Source organism: Cryptomeria japonica, chromosome 9 (assembly GCF_030272615.1).
Source record: "Cryptomeria japonica chromosome 9, Sugi_1.0, whole genome shotgun sequence".
Classification (NCBI taxonomy): Eukaryota; Viridiplantae; Streptophyta; class Pinopsida; order Cupressales; family Cupressaceae; genus Cryptomeria; species Cryptomeria japonica.
The window spans coordinates 363,271,660-363,295,975 of record NC_081413.1 but is presented as its reverse complement, the minus strand read 5'-3'; the positions used below and the strand labels follow the sequence as shown (position 1 = coordinate 363,295,975).

The following is a 24,316-nucleotide window of genomic DNA, read 5'->3' as shown; positions in this document are numbered from 1 at the left end:
GAAAGAAGCTAAAAACCTTGGTTTGTGTGAGTTGTTGCAGACACAATTAGCAAAAAGTATTAACATGACAAAAGATCAAGGATATTCATTTCGGTTTGGTTCTTTGATTGTATGCTTAATGTTTTATTTCACAAGATCTTTACCCTTGAAGGAGAATATAGTATGGAAATCAAATGCCCCTATTGGCAAACAAATTTACAAATATCTAGCTTGTTTGGCTAATAAATATCAGGCATGTAAGAATCACTTCATAAATCTTCTTAAGAAGTTGTACTTTGGTCTAATTCCTAGCATTATCAGTGCTCCTGAGGAGAGTCCCTCCTCCGGTAGTAGAAGTTCAAAAAGAAGATATGTTGTGTCTTCTCTGGAACCGATGAAGAAGATGAAAGGTGAAGAAGAAAAAGAGATTATTTTCCTAGATGATTTGGAACCACCTACAGTGGCTAAGGGAAAATTGGCTTTAGTTGAAGACAGTAAAGAGGAAGATGACCCCTGCAGTGTTGAGAACATTTTGAGTATGCTTAAGGAAGCTGATGGAATGAAGAAGATTGGACATTTGTCAGTTGAGCGACCTTCGTAGGCTCAAGATTAGATTGAAGAAGTTCTAGTTTACTACTTGGTCTGGAACAATATTTCTCAGTATTCTAGTCTGTTCAACAATATGGAGATAGTTCTAGATCTAGGGAGAGAGAGAAGAGAGTGAGATAGAGAGAGGTAGAGAGAGTGAATAGAGGAAGAGTGATAGGTCTAGAGTTCAAGGAAGATAAAGAGAGAGATAGAGAGAGAGAGAGAGAGAGAGAGAAAGAATGTTGATAGGAGCTTGCTAATTATTGAAATTTGATTAAGTCTGAAAATTTATAAATCTTCTAACTAAAATTTGCATTGTAATTCCTAGAGATCTAAAACCTCTCTCAAACATCCTACCAATATATACATGAAATATAATTTAAAGTCTAAGACTTTATATTTAAACGTTATATCTCATGTATATATTTTGATGAAGAGAATGAGTCTGACTTGAAGACAAGGATTCCATTCTCACAAAATTTTCACCATTTTTTGCTTAGAGATCGAGTTTCAAAGTGGGGGCTATGGGAGACTCCTAGGCATCCCCAAGATATCTAGGGGACTCGGGCGTCCCTGACATTCCTAGCAAGTCTTCGACATCCCGAGGGCAGTGGAGGGATGGCGAGGGAATGTCCCATCCCCACCTCGGAAACACGAGGTTTGGGGAGGGGGGAATGCATCCTCGTGGTCTTCTCTTCCAATATCCCTTTTATAACCTCTTTTGGAACTTTTAAAAATTATAATTTAAAGTCACCTTTTAGTAGTAAGCTATGTTACCCGAGGATGCGTCCCCGGGCTAAAATCCTTTGTCCCTGTACTAGGGATGTTTTGGGGACTTGGGGACAGCCAGGGGACATCACCCCATCCCCAATATGGTTGGGGGAAGCTTTCCAGCACATTAAAAAAAAAGATTGAAATGCTCAAAACAACATTTTTGAATTTTATTAAAGGTCTGTAAAACTGGATTTTCACTAATATGACAAGTAAACATGTCTAAATCACTTCCAAAAGCACTTAAAAATAATGAGCAGAAGCTTGGTAATAAATTTCACAAACACTTAGTGTCCTGCTGAAATTAGGGTCAATTGTATTAAACATGCACATAGATGAGATAACAATAAGAACTAGGAAGCACAAATTGAAAACTAAATAGAATATGCAAACCAATGGCCTCCTTTAGATATCCCATCTTCCTCTATTTTTGAGGACCTTGAAGGTCTTGGATTGTTGGCTCTCAATAGAGCAATGACCTCCAAAGTGACAACTCAAAAGTTGAGTAGCTACTTGATCATGATTGATTGTGCAAATGATATGAAATGCATGATCTAGCTAGAATGATCTATTCAAGCTACATGATTTGATAAAAAGGAAACTAGATTAAGATGCTATGATTAATCCAAATTAACAATTATGCTAGATGATATGAATTCAAATGCCTATAATAACAATACAAAAACTATGAATGCAAGGGATCTTTATTGCTCCAAAATGAGGGGTAATTATAGGAATTCCAAGGCCAAAGCTGAGGTGGCATGAATTGACGGTCCAGATTCGATCTGAAGATATCAAGGGCTAAGATTGAGGAAGTTGGAGAAGAGGTTGGAGGAAGGGACACATGTCATCTTTGTGGTGACAAGTGTCAAGGAACCTTTCTCATGAGAGGACAAGTGTCCACGAGAGAAGACATGTGGCAAAAGTGCCATGTGTCTCAAGGAGGGGATATCCAACCCACAAGAGGTTAGAATAAAAGAGTTTAGGATGTGCAAGATAGGATAGGGTTAGTTAAACCTAGGATTAGATGGAATGGGTTAGGTTAGGGGGTGGTTAGGCTAGGTGATTAGAAGTTAGGAGCCATGTGCTCATATTTGAATTTAGAAATTCAAATATTAGAAAAATGGTAATTAATCTCAACAAATTAAAAATTTGTTAATCTTAATTAGGAATTAGAAGAATTGATTAAAATGGGGGGAATTATTTAATTTAGAATTAATTAATCAAAGGGGGAATATTGAATGAACTATATGAATAAATCCTTAGATTTAATCACAAGTAGAAGAATGTAGGGAAATTAATCAAATTATTTGTGAATTCAATTAATTGGGAAGGGGGAATTAATTAAATAACCGTGTATTCAATTAATTATCTTCAGACCATTTTTAGGTATATACATTTTGCCCCTCTTTGAAGCGATGTGTGACAACGCATTGATTCAAAGAAAATTCGATTCGATGATGTTGTTGATATGATTTGATAGGATGCGGATTCGATCTTGATTTCGATGCGGATTCGATTCGATATGATGCGGTTTCGATTTGAGATGATAATTATCGATATGATGCCCTAGACGTTGACAGATAGATTACGATGCGAGGATGCCCCCTCGGGAGATGAATTGAATAGTTTTTCAATATTTTTTATTTTATTGCGATTTTTTGTTTTGTTTTGTTTTTTGATATTTTTTAAATTTTCACGATTTTTAGATTTTTAATGATTTTACGATTTTTAAATATTTTCAAAGTTGATCCAATTCATTTTTCGATAAGAAATTTGAAAATACAATCCTTCTAGGTTGATTAATTGATTGGTTGATGAAAAATAAGCGGTATAAAAATCCCACTGAGTTTAAAAAGTAAAAATCACTTTTACCACTCCTCATTTGTGCAATTGAGTTGTTGAAAACTTGCTCTGGAGAAGCAAATGGCCATCCCGTATCACTAGCACAGGTTTGAGCGAGACGTCACAAGCATCCTCCGACCTACGGTCCATTGGTACGTACCTCGAGAAAATCCATCTTCAATAAATTTCAGTTTGATTTTTGAAAAACTTATCCAGTTTTTGTTGTTTTTGTGAAGTGGGTTTTAAAAAATTTCACATTTTTATACTAGGTTTTCAGCTGGCTGAAATGGGTTTTGGCAGTTTTTTTTAATTTTTTATTTTTCGCAATTTAAAAAAAAAATTAATGTCGATTTTTGCATTGGGCGGCAATGCCGCCGGCACCACGGGAAGCACAAATTAAAAACTAAATAGAATATGCAAACCAATGGCCTCCTTTAAAATATCCCATCTTCCTCTATTTTAGGGGACCTTGAAGTTGTTGGATTGTTGACTCTCAGTGGAGCAATGACCTCCAAAGTGACAACTCAAAAGTTGAGTAGCTACTTGATCATGATTGATTGTGCAAATGATATGAAATGCATGATCTAGCTAGAATGATCTATTCAGGCTACATGATTTGATAAAAAGGAAACTAGATTAAGATGCTGTGATTAATCTAAATTAACAATTATGCTAGATGATATGAATTCAAATGCCTATAATAACAATGCAAAAACTATGAATGCAAAGGATCTTTATTGCTCCAAAATGAGGGGTATTTATAGGAATTCCAAAACCAAAGCTGAGGTGGTAGAAATCGACGGTCCAGATTCAATCTGAAGATATCAAGGGCTAAGATTGAGGAAGTTGGAGAAGAGGTTGGAGGAAGGGACACATGTCATCTCTGTGGTGACAAGTGTCAAGGAACCTTTCTCATGAGAGGAGAAGTGTCCAAGGGAGAAGACATGTGGCAAAAGTGCCATATGTCTCAAGGAGGGGATATCCAACCCACAGGAGGTTAGAATAAATGAGGTTAGGATGTGCAAGATAGGATAGGGTTAGTTTAGAGTTAGTTAAACCCAGGATTAGATGGAATGGGTTAGGTTAGGGGGTGGTTAGGCTAGGTAATTAGAAGTTAGGAGCCATGTGCTCATATTTGAATTTAGAAATTCAAATATTAGAAAAATGGTAATTAATCTCAACAAATTAAGAATTTGTTAATCTTTATTAGGAATTAGAAGAATTGATTAAAATGGGGGGAATTAATTAATTAATTAATCAAAGGCGGAATATTGAATGAACTATATGAATAAATCCTTAGATTTAATCACAAGTAGAGAAATGTAGGGAAATTAATCAAATTATTTGCGAATTCAATTAATTGGGAAGGGGAATTAATTAAATAACTGTGTATTCAATTAATTATCTTCAAACCATTTTTAGGTGTATACACTTAGAACTTGGTAGTGCATAAAATAGTGGTTGCAGGTCTACAATGTTGGACTTTTCACTAATATGAAAGGTACACAAGTCTGAATCATAGCCAAAAGCACTCAGAAACATGAATAACAGCTTGGTATAGAATTTCACAAACCCCCAAAATTTTGTAGTGCATAAAGAAGCGGTTATCGGTCATAATAGAAATGGGAAGACTATCAAAATATCCTCCAACCAAAAAGAAACAATGCACTACATGCAAACAAGTGCTGGCATATTGGCAATGTATTTTCAATTATGAATGCCTATTGAGTATTGGCAATGAATTATGAATTATGAATGCATATTGAGTATTGATAATGAATTTTGAACACAAATGTAGTATGTTAAGGTTTTATAGTGTACATATACTTGCTTCATTCATGTTTTCATATGAATATAATGTATATATACATGTTTTATCTATTTTTCACATGAACATTTAAAATTTCCCTATATATTTTAAATTTTCCCTATATTTTATATAGCCATCCAAAAAAATTTGCCGTCCTGGAAACTCGTCCTACCGTCCCTTGTCGTCCCCATCTCGAAAACTCGGGGTAACATAGGTAGTAAGCCTTCAACTCCATAAAAGTGATTGTATTTTATTATTTTCTTTTGAGCATTGAATTCACTTTAAAAATCACTTTTATTAATTAGTATAAGTTGTCTTTAAATTCATTCTTTTGACCAAAGTTGAACTACTCGCCACTCAACAAAACTCGCCAAGCCCCTGGGAAAAAAACTTGGCAAAAACTCAAAAAAACTTAGCAACTTAAAAACACGCTTAAATTTAATAAAAAATTCATTTTTTTTGCAAAATTTAATGAGAAGATGCATCCAATGAGTCAATAAATGACAACACAAAAGAATCAAGTTGATTCTAGATATATTTAAATGCAAAGTGTCTACAAAAGCGCATCCTCATGAGGAATGCCTGTTAGCTGGAAGTCTGAAAGCAATATAGTAAATAGTTTTTGTAAAACCAAAAGTAAATACATCATTACAAATTGCAATTACAACTTCCTCTTCCCAGGTCTAGCAAAACATTTGGAAGAGGTAGATCTAGAGGGTCCAGTCCTAGAAGTCTGCAGTGGGCGTATGAGTGTCTGTGCCTCCTCACTTGGTATGGCTGGCTCTTCCTCCATCATGGTTGAAGCTATGTCTCCACCTTCTTGTGGCACTGGCAATGACTCCTCATCCTCTTCCTCCTCAATGTCATCCAGTGTGAAACCAAATCCACCCCCCTCCTCCTCCATAGCCTGCCTCTCCAAATCAGTGATCTCACCCTCGGAAAACAATGGAGGCTGCTCCTGTGATGTCCAATCATTGTAAGGATCTATATCATCCAAGTCAATTGGACCACCTTCTACTTCCTCTACCTTCCTTACGCGCAATCGAAGGTTATATTGCACGAAGACAAGGTCATTGAGGCGTTTATGTGCTAACTTTCTCCTCTTCTTCGTGTGGATTGCTTCAAACAAGCTCCAATTGTGCTCACAATTGGATGAGCTGCAAAGCTGACATAAGACTCAGAGGGCAAATTATTTGAGATGGGGGGTGTTTCCACCCCAATTTTGCCACCAAGCATCTGCAAAATAAAAGAAATTGAAAAGTTAGAAAGCAAAGAGAAAAGAGAAAACATAATTTATCAGTTTATCAATCACTTTAGATCCCAAAATCCAAATGGCAAATGTTATACCTGGGGTTTGAGTGTTTCTTCATCTCCTAGCCAACTCTGAAGAGAATAGCTTACCCCTTCCTTCCTCATAATTTTGGAGCTCACTCACAATGAGGTCTCTCTCCTGAACATCGGGTACCATCCTCTCAATGCATGTACTGACGCCCTCCATGACCTCTCCATTCGGATCTGAGTAAGAACCCCTGAACCTAAAACAAGGGTTGAGGAAGTACCCTGCTGCATGAATGGGTTGGTGGAGCTTATTGTTCCACCTCCTATCAACAATTTCCCAAATGGGATCAAATTTGAGTCTATCCCCCTTGTAGTAGTTTTTGATAGACTCCTTGGCCCTATCCATGGTCTCATAAAGATATCCCATTGGGGTTTTATCCCCATCCACCAAGTGGAGAACTCGAACCAAGGGCTCTGACACCTACAATTGAAAAATAGAAATTACAAAAAGATTAATTAATGAAATTACAAATTAGTAATGAGAGACTTGAATCAAGAATAAGTAAAAATTAAAGTTTTGAAGTCACCTTCACAATCTCTGCAGCCCTTTGTGCAAATTGGTTGTCGAACACTATGAATTCCACAACCTCTCCTTTAGGCTTCTTTGAATAAGGTGAGTTAAGCCATTCTCCACTCACAAACATTTGTTTCAAAGAAGTCAATGCAGGAAGAACACTTTGCAATGTCAAGAAAATCGTTGTAGACCTTGTGACACCAGCTCTCACCAAATCTCTCCCTTGGGTGTGTTGTCTCATCAAATTTAGAACCCAAGGGTGATTGTAAATATATTTGGTGATCCTCCTTGCATTTTCCACAATTGGAGTCACCCACTCAAGTTTGCCTATGTCCTCCAAAAGAAGGTCAAGGACATGTGTTGCACAAGGTGTCCAAAAAAGAGTGGGGTGCCTCTCTTGGAGGATTCTTCCTACAAAAGAAGTTATTCTTAAGAAAGATGCAACCAAGTAAAACAAAGCCACAAGTACAACAAATGAAAATATTGGTAATGCCTACAGGTGATAATTCAAAAGGATTCTACCTGCTGACACATATGTTGTTGCATTATCTGTGATGATTTGCACCACATTCTCTACCCCCACCTCCATCACAACCTACTCCAACATTCCAGCCAATGTTTTTGCATTTGTCACCTTGCTAAAGGCATCGATCGACTTCAAGAACATTACATTGTCCTTGCAAGCAACCAAAAAAATTATAATGGTGCGGTTCTTGCCATCTATCCACCCATCAGAAAGAATGGTGCAGCCATATTTTGCCCATTCATTTTTTTGTTCCTTTACCACTTCCTTTGCCCTACCAACAACATTTGTGAGAAACCTACAAGAACAAAGTGAAATTAGTTCTTAGTACACAATTTTGATTTAATAAACAAGAAATCTACAAAATAATTAAAAATGAAATCAAGTTGACTATTTAGTAATTTACTAACCTCTCACTCAACTCCTTGCGAGTAGGGGCCTTGTACCCCTTTCCTACAACTGTCATTGCGGTCACCAAATTCAACCGATAAGGATTTTCCGCCACATTGAATGGAATGTTGTTGAAGTACCAAAAATCAGCACATGCAATGTGGCATTTCTCATGTGCCTCCCTATTCCATCCAGTGGCCTCTAATGATGGTTGTGCTCCAGGTGTGTTCGTGGGCACAAAATAGTCACCTATGGACCCTGATCGTGATGCAACAGTGGCATTGGCACTGCTAGAGCCAGGTACTCTACTAGAGGAACCAGATGCAATAGGCGAGGTGGTGGTGGGTTTGTGGATACGTGGGCCACGCCGAGAGCCCACTATGTTCTGAAGTGCTTCTTGTTCCTCTTCAATATCAATAGAAGCACCTTGAGATTCAGCTATGGCTGATCTCATGGCTAGCTTTACCCTCTCCCTCTGCAATTTCTTCTCTTCCCCAGCTGCAAGTAGGGCATTCATTTCTCTTTTTATTTCAGGAGTGGTCCCTATGCATTCTCTAGCATCATGTTTGTATATGCCAGCAAGGTGGTATTTGAGGCGGTGGATGCCTCCATGAAGTACTCTTTCACACTTTATGCAAATAACTTCCCCAAGTTCGGGTCCCCCATATGCATACCTCCAAACCCTATCTCTAGCACCTCTAGGACGGGTGCCTATATAACCGGATGGGCATGGTTCTAGTGGCCAATCATGACTTGCCATATTTAATGCTTAGTTAACCTACACATACAAATTGAAAAAAAAAAGTTAACATTTTAGTTAAACAATTTAGCAAACTATCTAAATTAGTTGAAAAACATTTAGACATCATTTAAAGTTTAAAAAGAAAAAAAAACTATTAGGGTTTGATTTTGTTTTGAAAACTAGATATTCTTCAAAAAAACTAGTGAAAAAATCTACAAAACTTGTCAAAACTAGTGTTAAATCTTGTTCAAATAAGTTAAAAAGATTTTAGACTACTTAGGAATGATTTCTAACTCATCTAAATTCAACAAAAAATAAACAAAATATTTTTAAAAAACATAAGAAAAAAATAAAAAAACTAACCTGGGAATCTGATTTTTCTTGAAAATCCCCTTCAAATCCACTTGGAATCACTCAAAAATCACTCCAAATCACCTTGCAAGTCACTCCAAGTCAACCTTCACCCTTCTCAGCCCAAAACCCAATCAAAAAACACAAAATGAATAACCTTTCTGCTGTTTTGCGTTTTCAAGCACAAGCGGTCAAGTTTTTGACTCGGACTCGCCGAGTTTTGGCCAAAAAATTGCCGAAAACTTGGAGTTTTTGGCCAAAACTCGACGAGCTATCCGGCGAGTAAATGTCGTTATTACTCGCCGGATACAAAAACTCAGCGAGTTTTTGGCGAGTAATTCAACTATGCTTTTGACAACTTAATTATTAATTATTTAATATTTTAATAATTTTTCCCATTCACCCAAAATTGTGGAAAATATTTAAAAACAGCTCAAAAACAAATTTTGATTTCAATATCAAGTCATCATTATAGGGAGGAATCTTAGGAGAAGAAGGAAAGAATTGAGCGCATTGCAAAAATCTAGTTTCTTTGGGACGAGGTCGTCCCCTATTTTGGGAGGCCTGCCTCTCATTCTTTTCTTGCAGAGTAGGGTTGTCATGGAGCTGAGGAGTTTATGGGCCCGCCTAGCTCAGAAGAAAGGATCGCAGAAGCATCTAGGGCACATGCGACGGTCGCTCGAGGAGAGGTTGGCAAGGAGGGCAAATCGTTCAAGCAAGCCCTTACCAATGGATTCAAACCGCCAGACGGAGCCAAATTCCTCAGAATCTCACTCGAGCCAGCAAAGACCACTGCAAAAGACCAGAATGGAGGTAAGATTCCCTCGAACTAGGCTATCATTGTTAAACCTAACTTCCAAATGTCGATTGCTATAGAGGCGGAAAATAATAGATTGAAAGAGTTTGCAATTTTTCTTGCTTCTCAAGATCCCTCCAAACTTCCATCTAGGGCATATTTGAATGAATGGTTGCATAACATTTGGGGTAAAAAATTTGGGTTTTTGTTTACGTACTTTCGTATATTACAAAAAGGTATTTTTTAATCTTCTTTGCAAGCCCTAACTCTCAGAAAGTGGTCATTCGTAGACAATTTTGGAGAATTGGTTCCTGCAATTTTAGGGCTTTATCTTGGTCTCCCAATGCGATTCAAAATGAAATACTGGCCTTGTCCTCCTTGAGATGGATTACAGTGGGTAATGTTCCTTTATTTCTGTGGAATTTGATTCCTCAAGCTCTTGAACCCATTGGCTCTGTGATTAGAATGGATTCTACGGACTCACCGTTACCCCACATCGATGCTAGAGTTTTGATGTCTTTGTCTCCTGGACTGGATATCCCTAATGAGATTCGATTTGTGTTTGATGGTCATGAGTTTTCTTGTCCTATTTATTTTCTAGGCAGAATCAACGCCTGCTTCCTCTGTAGAAGGGAAGGCCACATGAGAAGAGCATGCCCTATCCTCAAAAAGAAGCCCCCCCCAAAAGAGCAAGCTCAAGATACTCCTGTTTTTCCCTCCCCCTTTGGCTCTGACAAACCAGACTCCTCCATTAAAGCTTCAAATAGACAGATGACCCTCAATGTTGAACCTCCCACTGCCTCCAAAGAACTTGCAGCCACTCTAGATTCGCTCAAAGAAGCTTTCAGTAAGAATGAACTCCCTCCTTCTTTGCAAGGCAAAGATGTTATGGCTGACCTTGACAAATTGCCTAAAACTGACTCTATTGACTTTGGTCTGGATTCTCCTTGACCCAAGATTAGGCATAGGACCAAGAATGCTCAGCAGTTAGCCCTAGAAAGAATCAGGATGAGTCCTGAAGCAAAGTAATCTTGTGCTTCTTCTGGTTCCAAAATTGATAGAGCCGGCAGATTGGATGGCAGAGACTCTGACATTTCCAACTCAGAGAGGACTGTCCCATCCACTCCCATGGGCATGGATGAAGACATGAGGGGTAGTTACCGTCCTTGTGGGTGAGGATGTAGTCACTGTGGATACTATCGTGGATGACATGGAGTCAGATAGCTTGGACTCCCTTAGGAAAGCCTATGATGAGGACAGGCTTAGCAATTACTCTCTGGTTGTGATTCTTGCTCCCCCTCCCTTGCCTCCCCCCCCAAGGTCCATCCTGATACTCCCGCCAGGGAAACTGCTACCCCTCATGTGGGTATCCCTTCAGATGGGATTGGAGGAGATGCTAGGGCTATTGATGGTGATGCAGATTGTAAGTTGGAAAATGGAGAACAAATGGAGAAAGATGGCACTTCTAAGAAATCTCCTTCGGAGGGTAATAACAACTTTATTTTTAATGCTCAAAAGGTTGTTGTCCCTCCTAAGAGGAAAAGGGGAAGGTCCCTCCTAAGAGGAGAAGGGGAAGGCCCCCTAATGCTCTTAATTTCATAAGACCTGCTAAGAAGCCTAGGCTTCACCCCCCCAAGTGCTTCAAAGGCTTTATGGCCCCAATGGAAACTGATTCCCAAAGTTGATCATGGACATAAAATGTGCAAGCTGGAATGTCAAGGGATTGGAGTCCTCGGACAGGAAATATATAATCAAGAGGTTTAAACTCATGAATAGGGGCATTGACATCCTTTTGTTGCAAGAACTTAAAGCAGTCGGTTTCACACTAGATATAAATCTAAGATGCATTTGGAAAGATGCCACACCGTTTGTAACTAAACATCAGAAGGGTAGAGGGGGTGCAGCTATCCTAATTGGTCCCAAGTGGAACAAACATGTTACTGGATGGGGATGCTCACCATGTAATAGGGCAGTTTGGGTCACCATTAAGTGGAACGATCAAGAATTTGGGTTATGTACTATGTATGCATCTAATGACCACCGAGAGAGAATTGAACTGTGGAAATGGCTTTTTCAACTTAGGAATATCCTGTGGATAATGGGGGGGACTTCAACTTGATTGAAGGTCCACAAGATAAGACTGGGGGAAATAAATTTGAATGGAAAGGTACTGAGAAATTCTTTTGGTCTAAAATGATCCAAAGACATAAGCTAATGGACCCTCTAAAAGATAATAAAGAAGGGCATAATGGTATATGGTTTACTTGGTCTAACTATTAGAAATGGAGTAGAAAAATCTATAGTAGACTTGATAGATTCTATGTTAACAAAGAATTCTTTGGTTGCAAACCCGGATCTAAAGGGGTTAGTGTGGAGGTCATGCCCTACACATTATCAGATCATCGCCCCATTATTGCAGTTTTTTTCCCTGTAATGGCTAAGAAAAACATAAAGAGAAAGACAGATGGCTTTGCCCTAAATGTTAACCTGTTAGATGATGAGGATATCATAACAGCCATTGACATTGTAAGTTGGTATAATAAAGGCATTGTTCCTCATTGCAATGCCATTGATAGAGGGGTTCAATGTACCTCTAGTTGGAAAGCTTTGTTCCAAACTGTTGGTAAGAAGAGGGCCAAGGACAAGAGAAAACTAGAAGATGAGATGCAAAATACACTCTGTGAAGCTAAAAGGACTCTTCAAAGGAACCTTGAGAACATCAAAGCAACTACAAATGTTATATTGCCCAGAAATACCTTAAGAAGACTCCATAACTTTAAGATCCAAGGAGCCAAGACAAGGGCCAAAGTGCAGTGGGTTAGCCATGGGGACAAAGGTTCTAAGTATTTTTTTCAGATCTTGAAGCACAAAGAGGCTAAGGAAAGGATTGAAGCCCTATGTGAAGAAGGAAATATTATCACTAATCAAGAAGAGATTATGAATTCTTTTGCAACTTACTATGCTAAACTCTTCTCCTTTGAAGAAATAGGTTCAGGGATGGAAAGTGCCAGGGAGAAGATTAGTAGTATTATTCCAAACAGGCTCTCAAAGGCTAATAGCCTTCCTAGGCTCTCCTATCTCATTGGATGAAATCAAAAAGGCTATTTAGAGTATGAGTAATGATAAGGCACCTGGACCTGATGGGCTACCCATTGAGTTTTATAAGAGAAATATAGTTTGGGTAAGTGAGGACTTGCTGCAAGTGTATAGTGAAGCCATAGAAAGGAAATCTTTGGGTAAAGAAATTAATTCAGGTCTGATCAAAGTTATTCCTAAAGAGGGAGACAAGACTCAGATTAAGAACTGGAGACCCCTTAAATTGGTGAATGTATCTTACAAGATTTTGGCCAAGATTTTAGCTTTGAGAGTGGCAGATGTTCTGCCTAGAGTCATTAATCCCACTCAAACAAGATTTGTGAAAGGGAGATACATTCTTGAGAATTTAATTACTTGTTGGGAAGCAATGGAGTGGGTAAAAGATTCCAATCAACAAGTATGCATGCTTTCTACTAGACTATGAGAAAGCCTATGACAGGGTTGAGTGGAAATTCATCCTGATGCTGTAGTCTCTGGGATTTCCCCCCTTCTTCTGCCAAATGATCAATACTCTGATGAATGAGGCATGTGCAGCTGTTGAGGTTAATGGTATTAGATCTTCCCCATTTCAACCGACCAGATCTATTAGGCAAGGTTGCCCATTGGCCCCAGCCCTCTTTGTGATAGCAGTTGATGCACTGGTTTTGTTAGACACAATGCACCACTGAGAGGGGGGCGAATCAATGGTTCTCAATTTCTTTCCCTTTAACAATCTACCTATGCGTACCAGTTATGGGATCTAACACAATGCAGACTTACCGATTAGTGGGGAGACCAACAAAAATACAATCACACACAAAGGGCATCTCATAACACCAGCATATACAAGGAAAATCCAAGATGGGAAAAACCTCGGTGAGCAATGCTGCTGGAGTCTACTGCTCCAATCTAGCCTCACAATCAAAACTATGTTACAATGTTTAGGGCACCAACCCAAGGAGCACCAACCCCTAACTTGTTTATGGGCTACAACCCCTGCACCGAGCTACAACTCAGTGATCAAAATGAAAACATCAATTACAAAAGTAGTTATCTTGTTACAAGTGAATCTTGCAACCATTTCATATACCTTACTCTATCAGTGAGATACCTTCTCTGCTACATCGGTGCACTTCCCCTGTTGCTCTCATTTGCTGCTTCACCACCGATAAACTCTACCGGTTCACCCCTACTCTCCTTCTGCTCTGTTGGATCTCCTCCTCATTGCTCTGCTCTTCACCGGTACTACACTCTGTCGGTCCACTGTCTACCTTCTCTGCAGCTTCCTTCACTTCTGCTCTGCCGGTATGGACACTACCGGTTCTGCACTACTACCGGTTGAACACTTCAACTTGGTTCTCCCTCACACTCAGTCTCTTCTCAAATATTCGTTGAGCACTTGACTGATTTGCTCTCACATGCAGAAGTAACACTTAATCACTTCGCAGCAGCACTGTCTTCTTCTCTACAGCAGCCCTACTCTCTCATCCAGTGGCAACCATCTCTGATTTTGGCTTGCATATTTATAGCCTCGTTTTCCCGCCAAAGGCCAATTCAAAAACATGGGCGGTTAGGGTTTCCTCATCAACCTCGAGGCAAACCAAATCCAATCAGATCCTATCTGATCTGATCACCCAGACAGTTGTTTCCTCATCACCCCCATTGTCTTGCCTTCTTGATCACGCCTTTTATCTTTGGCAATCTGCTTTTTACCCTGTCAGCTGATTTCTTGGTAAAACACCAAGATCGGTCTTGTGGTTTCCTTCATCTGTCTCGGTCTCCTCAATCACTCTTAGCTATCTCTCAGTTGTCCTCCAGACCTCGAGCCGCAAACCTCTGCAACATGTCTCGTGATTTGTGGGATTTGCCATTAATGTTGACCAACACTGCAACTACTCCGTCGGTGCACATTTTGTCTACTACTGCATGCGAGTCTGCCACCATGACTCCATTGTGGTATCCATGTCGACCAACTGCTAGCTTGGATCGGTGTGTCGGTTCAAGAATCACCGACCAAACACACAACCGGTTCTTCTCTTCTACCGGTTTACTAACCCTGCCGATTAAACCCTCGAACTGGTCTGTCATCAACCTTACATTTTGCTTCTCTTCCGGTGGACTACGCAATTTGTCAGCACTCTTGCTAACTTGCCTTATGCACATCTTCATCAGATGGAAAGTCTTCTTCATCTACACCTTGTCCATATTACCGGTGGAGTTGCATACCGGTAAACTCTCTAGATGACACTATGTCATCAACCTGCCACAGACTTCATCTTCAATCCTGCCACTTGCATCTACTCAGCCTTGCCTTCTCCCTGATCAGCTCAAACCATGTCTCAACTGGTTTGTCAAAGTGACAAACCCATCACTCTTCATCGGTGGAGTGATACCTTGTCTTCTGCATCCTACAGTGTACACATGTGACTTCCCTGTTTGTGCAACATATCTTCAAACAAGCACATGTGATCCGGTGTTGGCACTTTCACTGTCAGTCATCTCTTCCCATAGTGACTACATCTTCATCCAATGGGAGTCCTGCTAATCGGCAACCTCATAGCATACCGGTGACCTGTTCATTCTTCTCTTCCGATGTTGATGTGATTTAGGTAATATTTTGCCTCTTCATCACAAACAACATCCAAGCATCTTTCCCATTGTCAACACTTCACTTATTAGTTGACATACTCTCCTTACCGGGGATACACTGTACCGGTACCGATCACCTTACCATTCCATCCACACAAGTCAGGCACCAACTTGTGTACCGGTGACTCCTGGGGTCATCTTCCTTACCTTACCGATGTCCTGCAACCCAAGATGACACTAAAGATATCTCAACCTGTACTCCTCCTTGACAGTGTTGCACATACATCACTCATACCAGTAGTCATTCCATACCCGTTTGACATCAATGACAACACAATGCCAACAATTTTATCTTCTAAGAGATGATTCCCTGTCACCTAAAGTCTTAGGAGTAACCCTTCCTAATGAGGAGCAACTTTCTAATGTGCAATTTGTTGATGATATAGCTATCATGTTTGAGATGAGTGAAGGTAATGTTGTTAATTTGATGAGTAAGTTGGACCTCTTTTGTGTGGCATCTGGGAGCAAAATTGCACTTCCCAAATCCATTATTCTGGGATGGAAGGAAGAGCCATCCCCCGTGGTGTTCTAAGTTTGACTTGGCATGGGGTGGTCCTAGTCACATTGTGAGATACTTAGGGATTCCTTTCTCAATTAATCCTAATCTTAAGGAAATGTGGGAGTGGATCAGAAACAAGAGTGATAATAAGTTTAGCAAATGGAATAAGCAATACCTCTCTTTAGCAAGAAGGTTCCAGGTGTGTCAAAAAATTATGTCCTATAGCATCTATTATGCTTCTTCTTGGTTATTCTCTCAAGCCCAATTCGGTATGATTCAGAAACAGATTGGAGACTTCTTATGATCGGATGGAAAGGGAGGCAAAAAGAGGCATGGAGTCAACTGGAAGTGGTGCAGTATGAATAGAGATCTTGGTGGACTTGGGCTTAAAGATCTTAGGCTGCAAGGAGTATCCTTGGTTGTTAAGTGGGTAGCTAAAGCCTTGGAAGGAGAGGAACCATGGAAGATCCTGATCAGGAATAATATTGCTCAGGCTTCTCCCAGGAAAGCTCCTTACTGGAAAGGGTTACATCTTAATGACCTTGTTACAGGAAAACTGGATTTGAAAGTTGCAAGATCTAGTGTTTTTAAAGCCATCTGGAAAGCTTGGAATTTTGTCTCTCAATTCATTGAGGGGGATTGTCTTATTGATAAGGATGATAAACTTTGTGGGGAAAGGAGCATATGGTGGAACCTTTTCCACTAAGGAAAACCATTAGCTCTAATTCAAGGATGTTCAGCAAAATTTTGGGCCAATAGAGGAATTAGAACCTTGGAGGACATCATTGTTAAAGACTGCCTCATCAATTGGGATGCACTAGCAACCAAATTTAATCTCCCCCATTCGCATTAGAGGACCTTTTCTTTGATCAGAGAAGCATATTCCCCCCTCAAACTTCCTAAACTCTGTTCCAAGCCTGACACTAGAGCCCTCCTCCTGGAATGGCCTGACTCTTCCCCTATCCCTGTTGTTAAATCAAAGACCATCTACCGGCTGCTTTCAGATAACCTGGGAGTCATTATGCATGTCAATCAAGCTTGGAACCTTGATTTTGACCCCCCCACTTGGTCCTCACGCTTTAAGTCCCTGTGGCACATTTCTGTGGAGCCTAAGATCAATTGTTTTCTGTGGCAGCCCCTTCTATGTAGGTTGCCTATTAAGAAGCCTAATAGAGAATTCAATATTTGTAAGATTTGCAAGTGTTGTGAAACCATTCCTCATATTCTGTTTGAGTGCTTTTTTGCCAAAGAGGTTTGGAGGATTTTTGTGTTGGAAGTAAACTGTAATTCTGATTATGTGAATATGCTTACTGGAAAATGTGGTGGGCACAAGAAATACTCGTCAGGCTTTTGGTCTATTTTATCTGCTTCTATTTTATGGTACATTTGGAAAGCTCGTAACAATGATATCTTTGATGGTAGAGGTAGGAGTCTTTCTGAGTCTCTCTGGAGGCTCATTTTTCATAACATTGCTATGCAGGTCAATATAAATATGAAGATTGATGAAGACAAGTTCTAGGAACTTCTCACCAAAGGCTCTGCTAAGATGTTTAAGGCAAAGATTGCTTATGGATTTACAGTGAACAGGCCAGTGCAAGAGAAAGATGATTTCAACACCAAACTGAAGAAGATCTTGGAGGAGAGTCAGAAGATGAAAGAGAAGCTGAAGAGGAAATTGGATGAACTTGCAGAGAAGATGGATAGGCAGACCGAGACTTCACCTCCAATTGATGTCACCCCTCTTGCAGCTGTTCTAGATCTTGAGGAAGAAGAGGAAGAAGTTCAGGAGCTGTCACGGGAACCTCCTCCTATTCCACCTGCTGATGTGTTACATGACCCAGATGCAGTTCTTAAGTTTGATGACAAGATTCTAAATTGGATTGATTGTCCTTTGGGCTGGGTTACTTGGGTTGATCCTAGGAATTGATGCTTAGACTGGGGCAGTTTGATATATATATTTTGTCCACACTTCGATTGTGTATACTCTCGAGCTACCTTGATGCTGTGATCCATATTTTGAATTTGTATGGTCGATAGAGGCGTTGTTCTGATACTGTGATCCTTTTTTTGTAAGTTGTTCATATTATATTTAATACAAAAAAAAAATCTGATTGTGCCAACATACTTTGATGTTCATTAAAAATTCATTTGGATGAAAATTAATACTTTTAAAAAAATAGAATACTTATCCAAGAAGTGTGGAAAGCACCTAGAATATTGAAACTGCTCAACCAATGGATTCAACTTGATCTCCTTAACACAATGCCACTCTCTAAAATTCTTTTCAAAAAGGTTGGCACTCTCTAAAAATGCTGGAGCCTCCAAAGCTGTTGGAAATCCTATAAAAAGAGGACATTACAAAGTTACAACCCCCTCCACAAGATAAAACACATGAAAGCACCAATTATGAGGGGATCAAATAAAACAAAAATTTAGGAATGCCTCAAAATTGGTATGACATGCATGAATAGATACTAAAGGCAATGGACTATGGGAATCCATTATAAAGGATGTATCAGTGATGCACAAACATGGGTAGGTAGGTTGCGATGAAAGAAAGATCAAACAATAAAAGGCCAAAACCTAATAAAAATAAATCAATGATAGACAAAAAAGGTGGATCCAAACCCTAATCAGATCAAAAGAAAGATATAACAATCACAAAAATTAGACTTGAAACCCTAATGTAGGAGTAAACTCTAAGGCGGTACAAGAATGTTAGGTTTATTGAATATGTAAACAAAATAGATGATTTACATGATTTGTCTAGGCCAATTAAATATATGCAACCAAATAAGAATTATTTAACCTAAATAACAAAGTTTGGACTTAACATTGAGAATTATAGAAAAGTAAATGTGATACTTACCTTGTACTCGATTGATGAAGCGTTGCGACAAGTGTCAAAAATTGATTCACTATTGCTCTAGAACTTTAGGGTTGACTTAGATAAAGATATCAAATATGTGAAATTGATTGTTGTTTAGATAAGGTAGAATGTGAACTATTGGAACTCGCTTGCATTGATTTTTTATATATGAACTTGCACAAGGATTCATAGTGTTTATAAACACCTTTGGGGAGCTAAATTTTTAGGCTCAAATTCTTCTCTCTTAGATTTCCTTTATGGATGGAGTGAAAGACCAAAGATAGCAAGAAAGTGTGCAATGGCCCTAGGACGATGTCACGAGTGAACAAATACAAAATAGGTTATCCATTTAAATCTTTAATTAAGATATTTTTCCACATTCCATCAGTATTCAAATGAGTGAATGTGTGTTTAAAAACAACCACCATGCACACACAATCAACAATAACATGTGCTAGGTCAGTTCACAATGGCTAGTGAGAATGTTGACAAGGTGTAAATTTGAATTATGAATTATAAAAGTTAAGGTTCAAATCTATGAGTGCAGAAATGACCTGGGTTGGGTCCACACTTGCGATCTTATTCAAGGTGATGAATGATAGGTCTAGGGATAACAAATAAATATTTGGGCATTTGTGATAAAAGGGACTGGGATATGTGTTGTAATGAGCCAAATTAACACAAGAATATGCCACTTGTAAGCTAGTTATTGCATTTAAGATACTCTAATTGAAGCAAGCCCAAAACATAAAAGAAATGGCATGAGTATCCAATTTTCACCATTACAAAAATATAGAATCTCGATTGTCCATTGTATTTTTTTCTAAGAAGTTGTAATAGTTTGGCATTGTGAGAGGTGTATTCATTACTCCATCCATCTACATCATGGTTCATCTGTCTTCCAAGCAAACTATTTAATACTTGCATTAGTATTCATGCCCACCTACTTTTTGTGGGCTTCAACAATGATTAATGATAAACTCCCATGAATTTTATTTTAAATCCTTATTTATCCTCTTGATTTATTATTTACATAACTAGTGCTTTTGTTATGCATTTTGAAGCCATCGTTCGTTAAATATGATCATTGTAACATGTACTAAGAATAAATTTAAATATGATCATTGTAACATGTACTAAGAATAAATTTAAATTTCATATTACTATTCCATTGGAAAAAGGGAACGACTCTTTGTTGAATCCCTGCCCCTAAAGTTTTGCAATTTTTCTCATAAACTTATAATGTCTGGCTTTTCACATGTATATTTTTGATATGGAAGAAATATTGTTCTATAGCAGCCTGTGATCCTAAATGTAGTTTGATTATAGGCATTTTCATTGATGTGGTCAGTGATCACATGATCATCTAGGTTTCTGTGCACATCCATGCTGAAAATTAGCATTTAAAAAAAAAAATTATGCTTTTATTGCCTGTCTAACTTTATTATTATGGTTGTTTGAATGGTCAATAGACTTCGAAGACTAAGAGTACAACAACAAGTGCTTCAACATCCTGAAAAGACATTTTCTCAAATATAATGGCACACATTTTATTTGCTAGTATTATGTCCTGGAAGAAAAGGGAGAGTGGAAATTACTAAAAATATCCCCCAGTTTTCTGTGTATTGTAATGGCATGTAAATCAATGTTATATGAACTTATTGATGCATACTAATCTGTAATGTATTCAAATCTCTGAATGAGAATGTACAGATGTAAAATAAGATTAATTTTTAGTATGCTCATAATGCAACCAATTGCACTTTTATCACTCAAATTTTGATGCACCCATCTACAATCAGATTATGCATAATAGAACCTGTAAATCTCTTGGAATAATGATTAATGTCGTATTCAATAATAGAGAAAAAGACTTGCTCGTCATCATGTGAAATTTCAAGCTTTGCAGATGAACCAGTGAACACTAGTAGTTCCATCCTGTTGATAACTGGCGCTGTATATGTGTCATCATCTGATCGGACACTTAATTATTTTCAAAGGTACAATTTTTTTCTGTTCAAGGGGATTATTTAGTTTTTGTGCAATCAAATTTGAGACTGATAATGGAATTAACTGAGAAAATTTCTGAGTGATGAAAGTAATTTGACTGAAATAGTAATCTACCTTTGTCTGATTATTATATAAAGGTTTAACTCAGAAAAGTATAGTTTAACCTGATTCTTGTAGAACTTACCAAAATCCCTAGTATAGAATAGCTTAAGACATACTCTGATAGGTTTCAGGATATGATACAATTAAACAGCACGTTAATTTGCTAGTAGAAGCTTCCGTCTCCTTGCTTAAGGTTTCAAATTGGATAAGCATTTCTTTTAGCGTGATTCTTGTAGTGTTCCCAAAATCTTATTTCGTATAGTTTATTACCATTGTGCATACTCTACGTATAAGTATCAAAATCCCAGCAATAGGATCAATGGAAATGAAAGAAAAAGTTCAAACAAGTTTAGAAATGCTTTGTGGAGGTGAAAATTATTTTTCATCACTTGTTTTCTATTAAGGGCAATTTTTCATGTCCTATTAAGCCTTACTAAATATGTATTATGATAATGTTATCAGGATTCAACTATGTAGTTTTTGAGTGGGTCAATGAGTTTGACTCGAAAACTACACGGTTGAATCCTGATAGCAATATCATAATTTGACTTGCTGTGGAAAATATCTCCTACTTAAAAATGCATTTCTAAGTAGAAGGCTGGATTTCTAAAAATGACTATAATATCTCTAAATTCTGAAACATAAATAAGCCTAATCCCAAGCAGCAACACTAGAAAGTGGCATGGGATGGTCATCATGCTGAAGCACCACCCATGGGGAGCTCTCATTGGGCAGATCTGGAGCCTGCCACATTTTGGCATAGCTTGTGCCCTATTGAAATTATGCATTAGTTCTTGGTTTTGGGTATAGTTTCCATGTATCTCATCTCCAAGTTGCAAAATTCACCTCTACTAATGTTGCAATACTAGTTTCTGTTGGCAAAAATTATTATGCATTTCCTCTGTTTCTCCTTACCAAAGGTTGCACATGGTCGGCTCTATTATTTTGTGTAGAGATAAGTGGTGGCTTAGTTCACAGTATCAATATCTTTGCAATGTCTGCCTTTTTTCGATCCTTTAGATGTTACATTGGTGTGATGACTTGGCATGATTAGTGAGTGAGTGTTTTCTTATTGGCTATGAAGGTAGCTCTGTGTGTGTGGGGCATGATATCTTTGGGCTCCTCTGTGTTGATCTGGCACCTTCCCCTTGGCATTAGAATACTAATGGATCGTTGTGTTTAAACCTTTCTGATCTATAGACCTCATGTAAAGTTAATGCATTCATAATGCCCTCTTTAATATAGGTAACATGGCACATGTGATAGGTTTTCTATGCCCCTTGTAGTGGACATGGTTCATTTTTGTAGATATTATTAAATGGTCCTATGGAAAAAGTGGTGGCATGTAATAACCACCTTAGAATTTTATTTTTTTTGAACTTTTGCCAATATGAAAGCATCAACAAACATGCCGACAATGTTTATAAACAGTTTTGGTTAAGCAAAGGGACTTTTGAGATATATATATAGGTACAGACTGTAATTCGCCAAGTTATTTATTTTTATCTTTCTATTCTATTTTAAGAATGGTTCTAATAATATTAATATTATTTTGGACGGCCGTTTTACGGGTTCCGATAAAGTAAATGGGAAAATGATTTTCTTCTAGTTTTTTAAAAAGTTTTGCATGTGTGTGTAATTGAAAATCACATATTAATGTTTTTTTCCTTGTTCCTCGGATTTAGGTTTTGGTTTTTTTAAACTTTTGCCAATATGAAAGCATCAACAAACATGCCAACAATGTTGACAAATGTTATAAAATGCCAAGGCAAGTTTACAACACTGAATACAAATTCAATTATAACAATGGCACTTACAACTTCAAATAGCATGAATAGACATCAAACTGAATACAACTTCAAATTACCTTGAAAATATGAGTCTGGAATAACATTATATGCTGCTAAAATCAAGTGAAAGATCTTTTATGGCTGGATAATGAGTTTTAGGTCTGTTATGAACAAAGAATACAATGCTACAAGCAAAACAATGAGTGCAAATTTCCTGGCAATCCTCCAAACTTGATAACAACCACCCCCAAAGGTTTGAAATAGATTCCATGCAAAATATATCAACTACAACACACTCAAACTCAATGAAATGATAGTAAACAAGTCTGATATGTTTGTCTAGGCTATGACAGGTTTGAAAACTTTGGTTGCAGGTCTGATGCAGGGCTGTTGCAAGTCACACAGCCACCTAAATCAACATAAACAACCTCCTAGCAGGCAGAATTACATCTCCTAAAATTGATCATCAGCCTTAAATACACTCAGCAACACAAAACAGCTTGAAAGGAAAGGAAAATACCAACTTGCAGGTCTGATATGATAGAAGGCATTGTAATAGGTCTGCTATATTGTAGTTGCATGTCATAACAACTATGAAAAAACTTTCAAACCCATTCCAAATAGTAAACCACACCTTTGCAAGGTTTCCAAACAACCTCATACATGCTGAGCTTCACTAAACACCCTCAGAATGCAAGGAAATGGGCAGCTACAAGTCTGATGCACTTTCCAATCACACCCAACACTAGCAATGGTGTAAACAAGGGTGGCCAGAAACAAAATTCAAAAAATCTTAACATGTTTTAGTTTGTTCAGTGCGTACAGGTCTAAAAATGGTAGCAATGATCAAGGTGACACAAAAAATGGAGAGAAAACATCAATGAACTAGGTGTTTCATGTCTAAAAACTCTCACGCTAGCCTTGCATGAAATCTGTATGGCAGAAATGGGATGTGGTATGGCCTCCCAATCTGAAACCTTGCACAAATCTGATTTGTATGGTCTGCAATAGCAAGGGAATGACGCTGACAATAATAAATGATGAACTTAAAAGACCCTTATACCTGCAAGAATGGTACAACCAAGCTTGGAAAGGAATGGTACAACCAACAAATCATCTTTTTAAACAACACGAGCATCAAACAATCTGTGCAAATAACTTGAAACTTCAATATAAAATGTCAACAAAATCAGAACACATCAAACTCTTTCATTTTGAGACCCCAAAATTGAATTTCTGTGAAAAAAATGGTGATTCCTGAGTGGACCCACTCAAACTACCTAGGGATATCTTTCAAATTTGAAACTAGCAATCAATTGAGGGTTTTCACCCTCAAACGATTTTGGAAGAACTCATAGGTTCAATCATTTTGATATGTGTAATCTTCAACATATCAACAAATGAGCCCCCAACACCTCCTTTTATAGCTTTTTCGAGAGAATCTGCAATTCTAATTTAAAATAATTTATTTTCCCTCAAAAATGATCTTGTTGAAATAATAATAACATTTCATGTGCAATCCTATCAATACTACAGTAATTTTTTTCGTGCTTTGCAAATTTTGAATTCTTAAGTCTTTTGAGGGTTTGAAGTCAATGGATTTCATGAAGAACCCCTGCGAGTTCTAACTCTGCCAAATCACTAATTTGCTATACAAAGGATATACTTGTTTGAA

General features: G+C 38.1%; 1 protein-coding gene across 6 annotated transcripts in view; it reads left to right on the top strand.

The window, feature by feature from the left end:
- The window catches only part of LOC131029680 (PGR5-like protein 1B, chloroplastic), a 262,324-nt gene that overhangs the window by 215,592 nt on the left and 22,416 nt on the right, over window positions 1–24,316 (top strand). The window contains exon 11 of one of the 6 annotated variants that reach the window (XR_009358888.1): window positions 20,604–20,739. Coding sequence is in view for 4 of the 6 variants with exons in the window: in XM_057960267.2 (XP_057816250.1) it covers window positions 20,604–20,660 (57 nt within the window). In the remaining 2 variants the exon portion in view is untranslated. Of the gene's footprint in view, window positions 1–17,350; window positions 17,486–20,211; window positions 20,525–20,603; window positions 20,756–24,316 lie in introns of those variants that run through there. The other 5 variants (XR_009102808.2, XM_057960267.2, XM_057960269.2 and 2 more) reach the window with 5 other exon arrangements.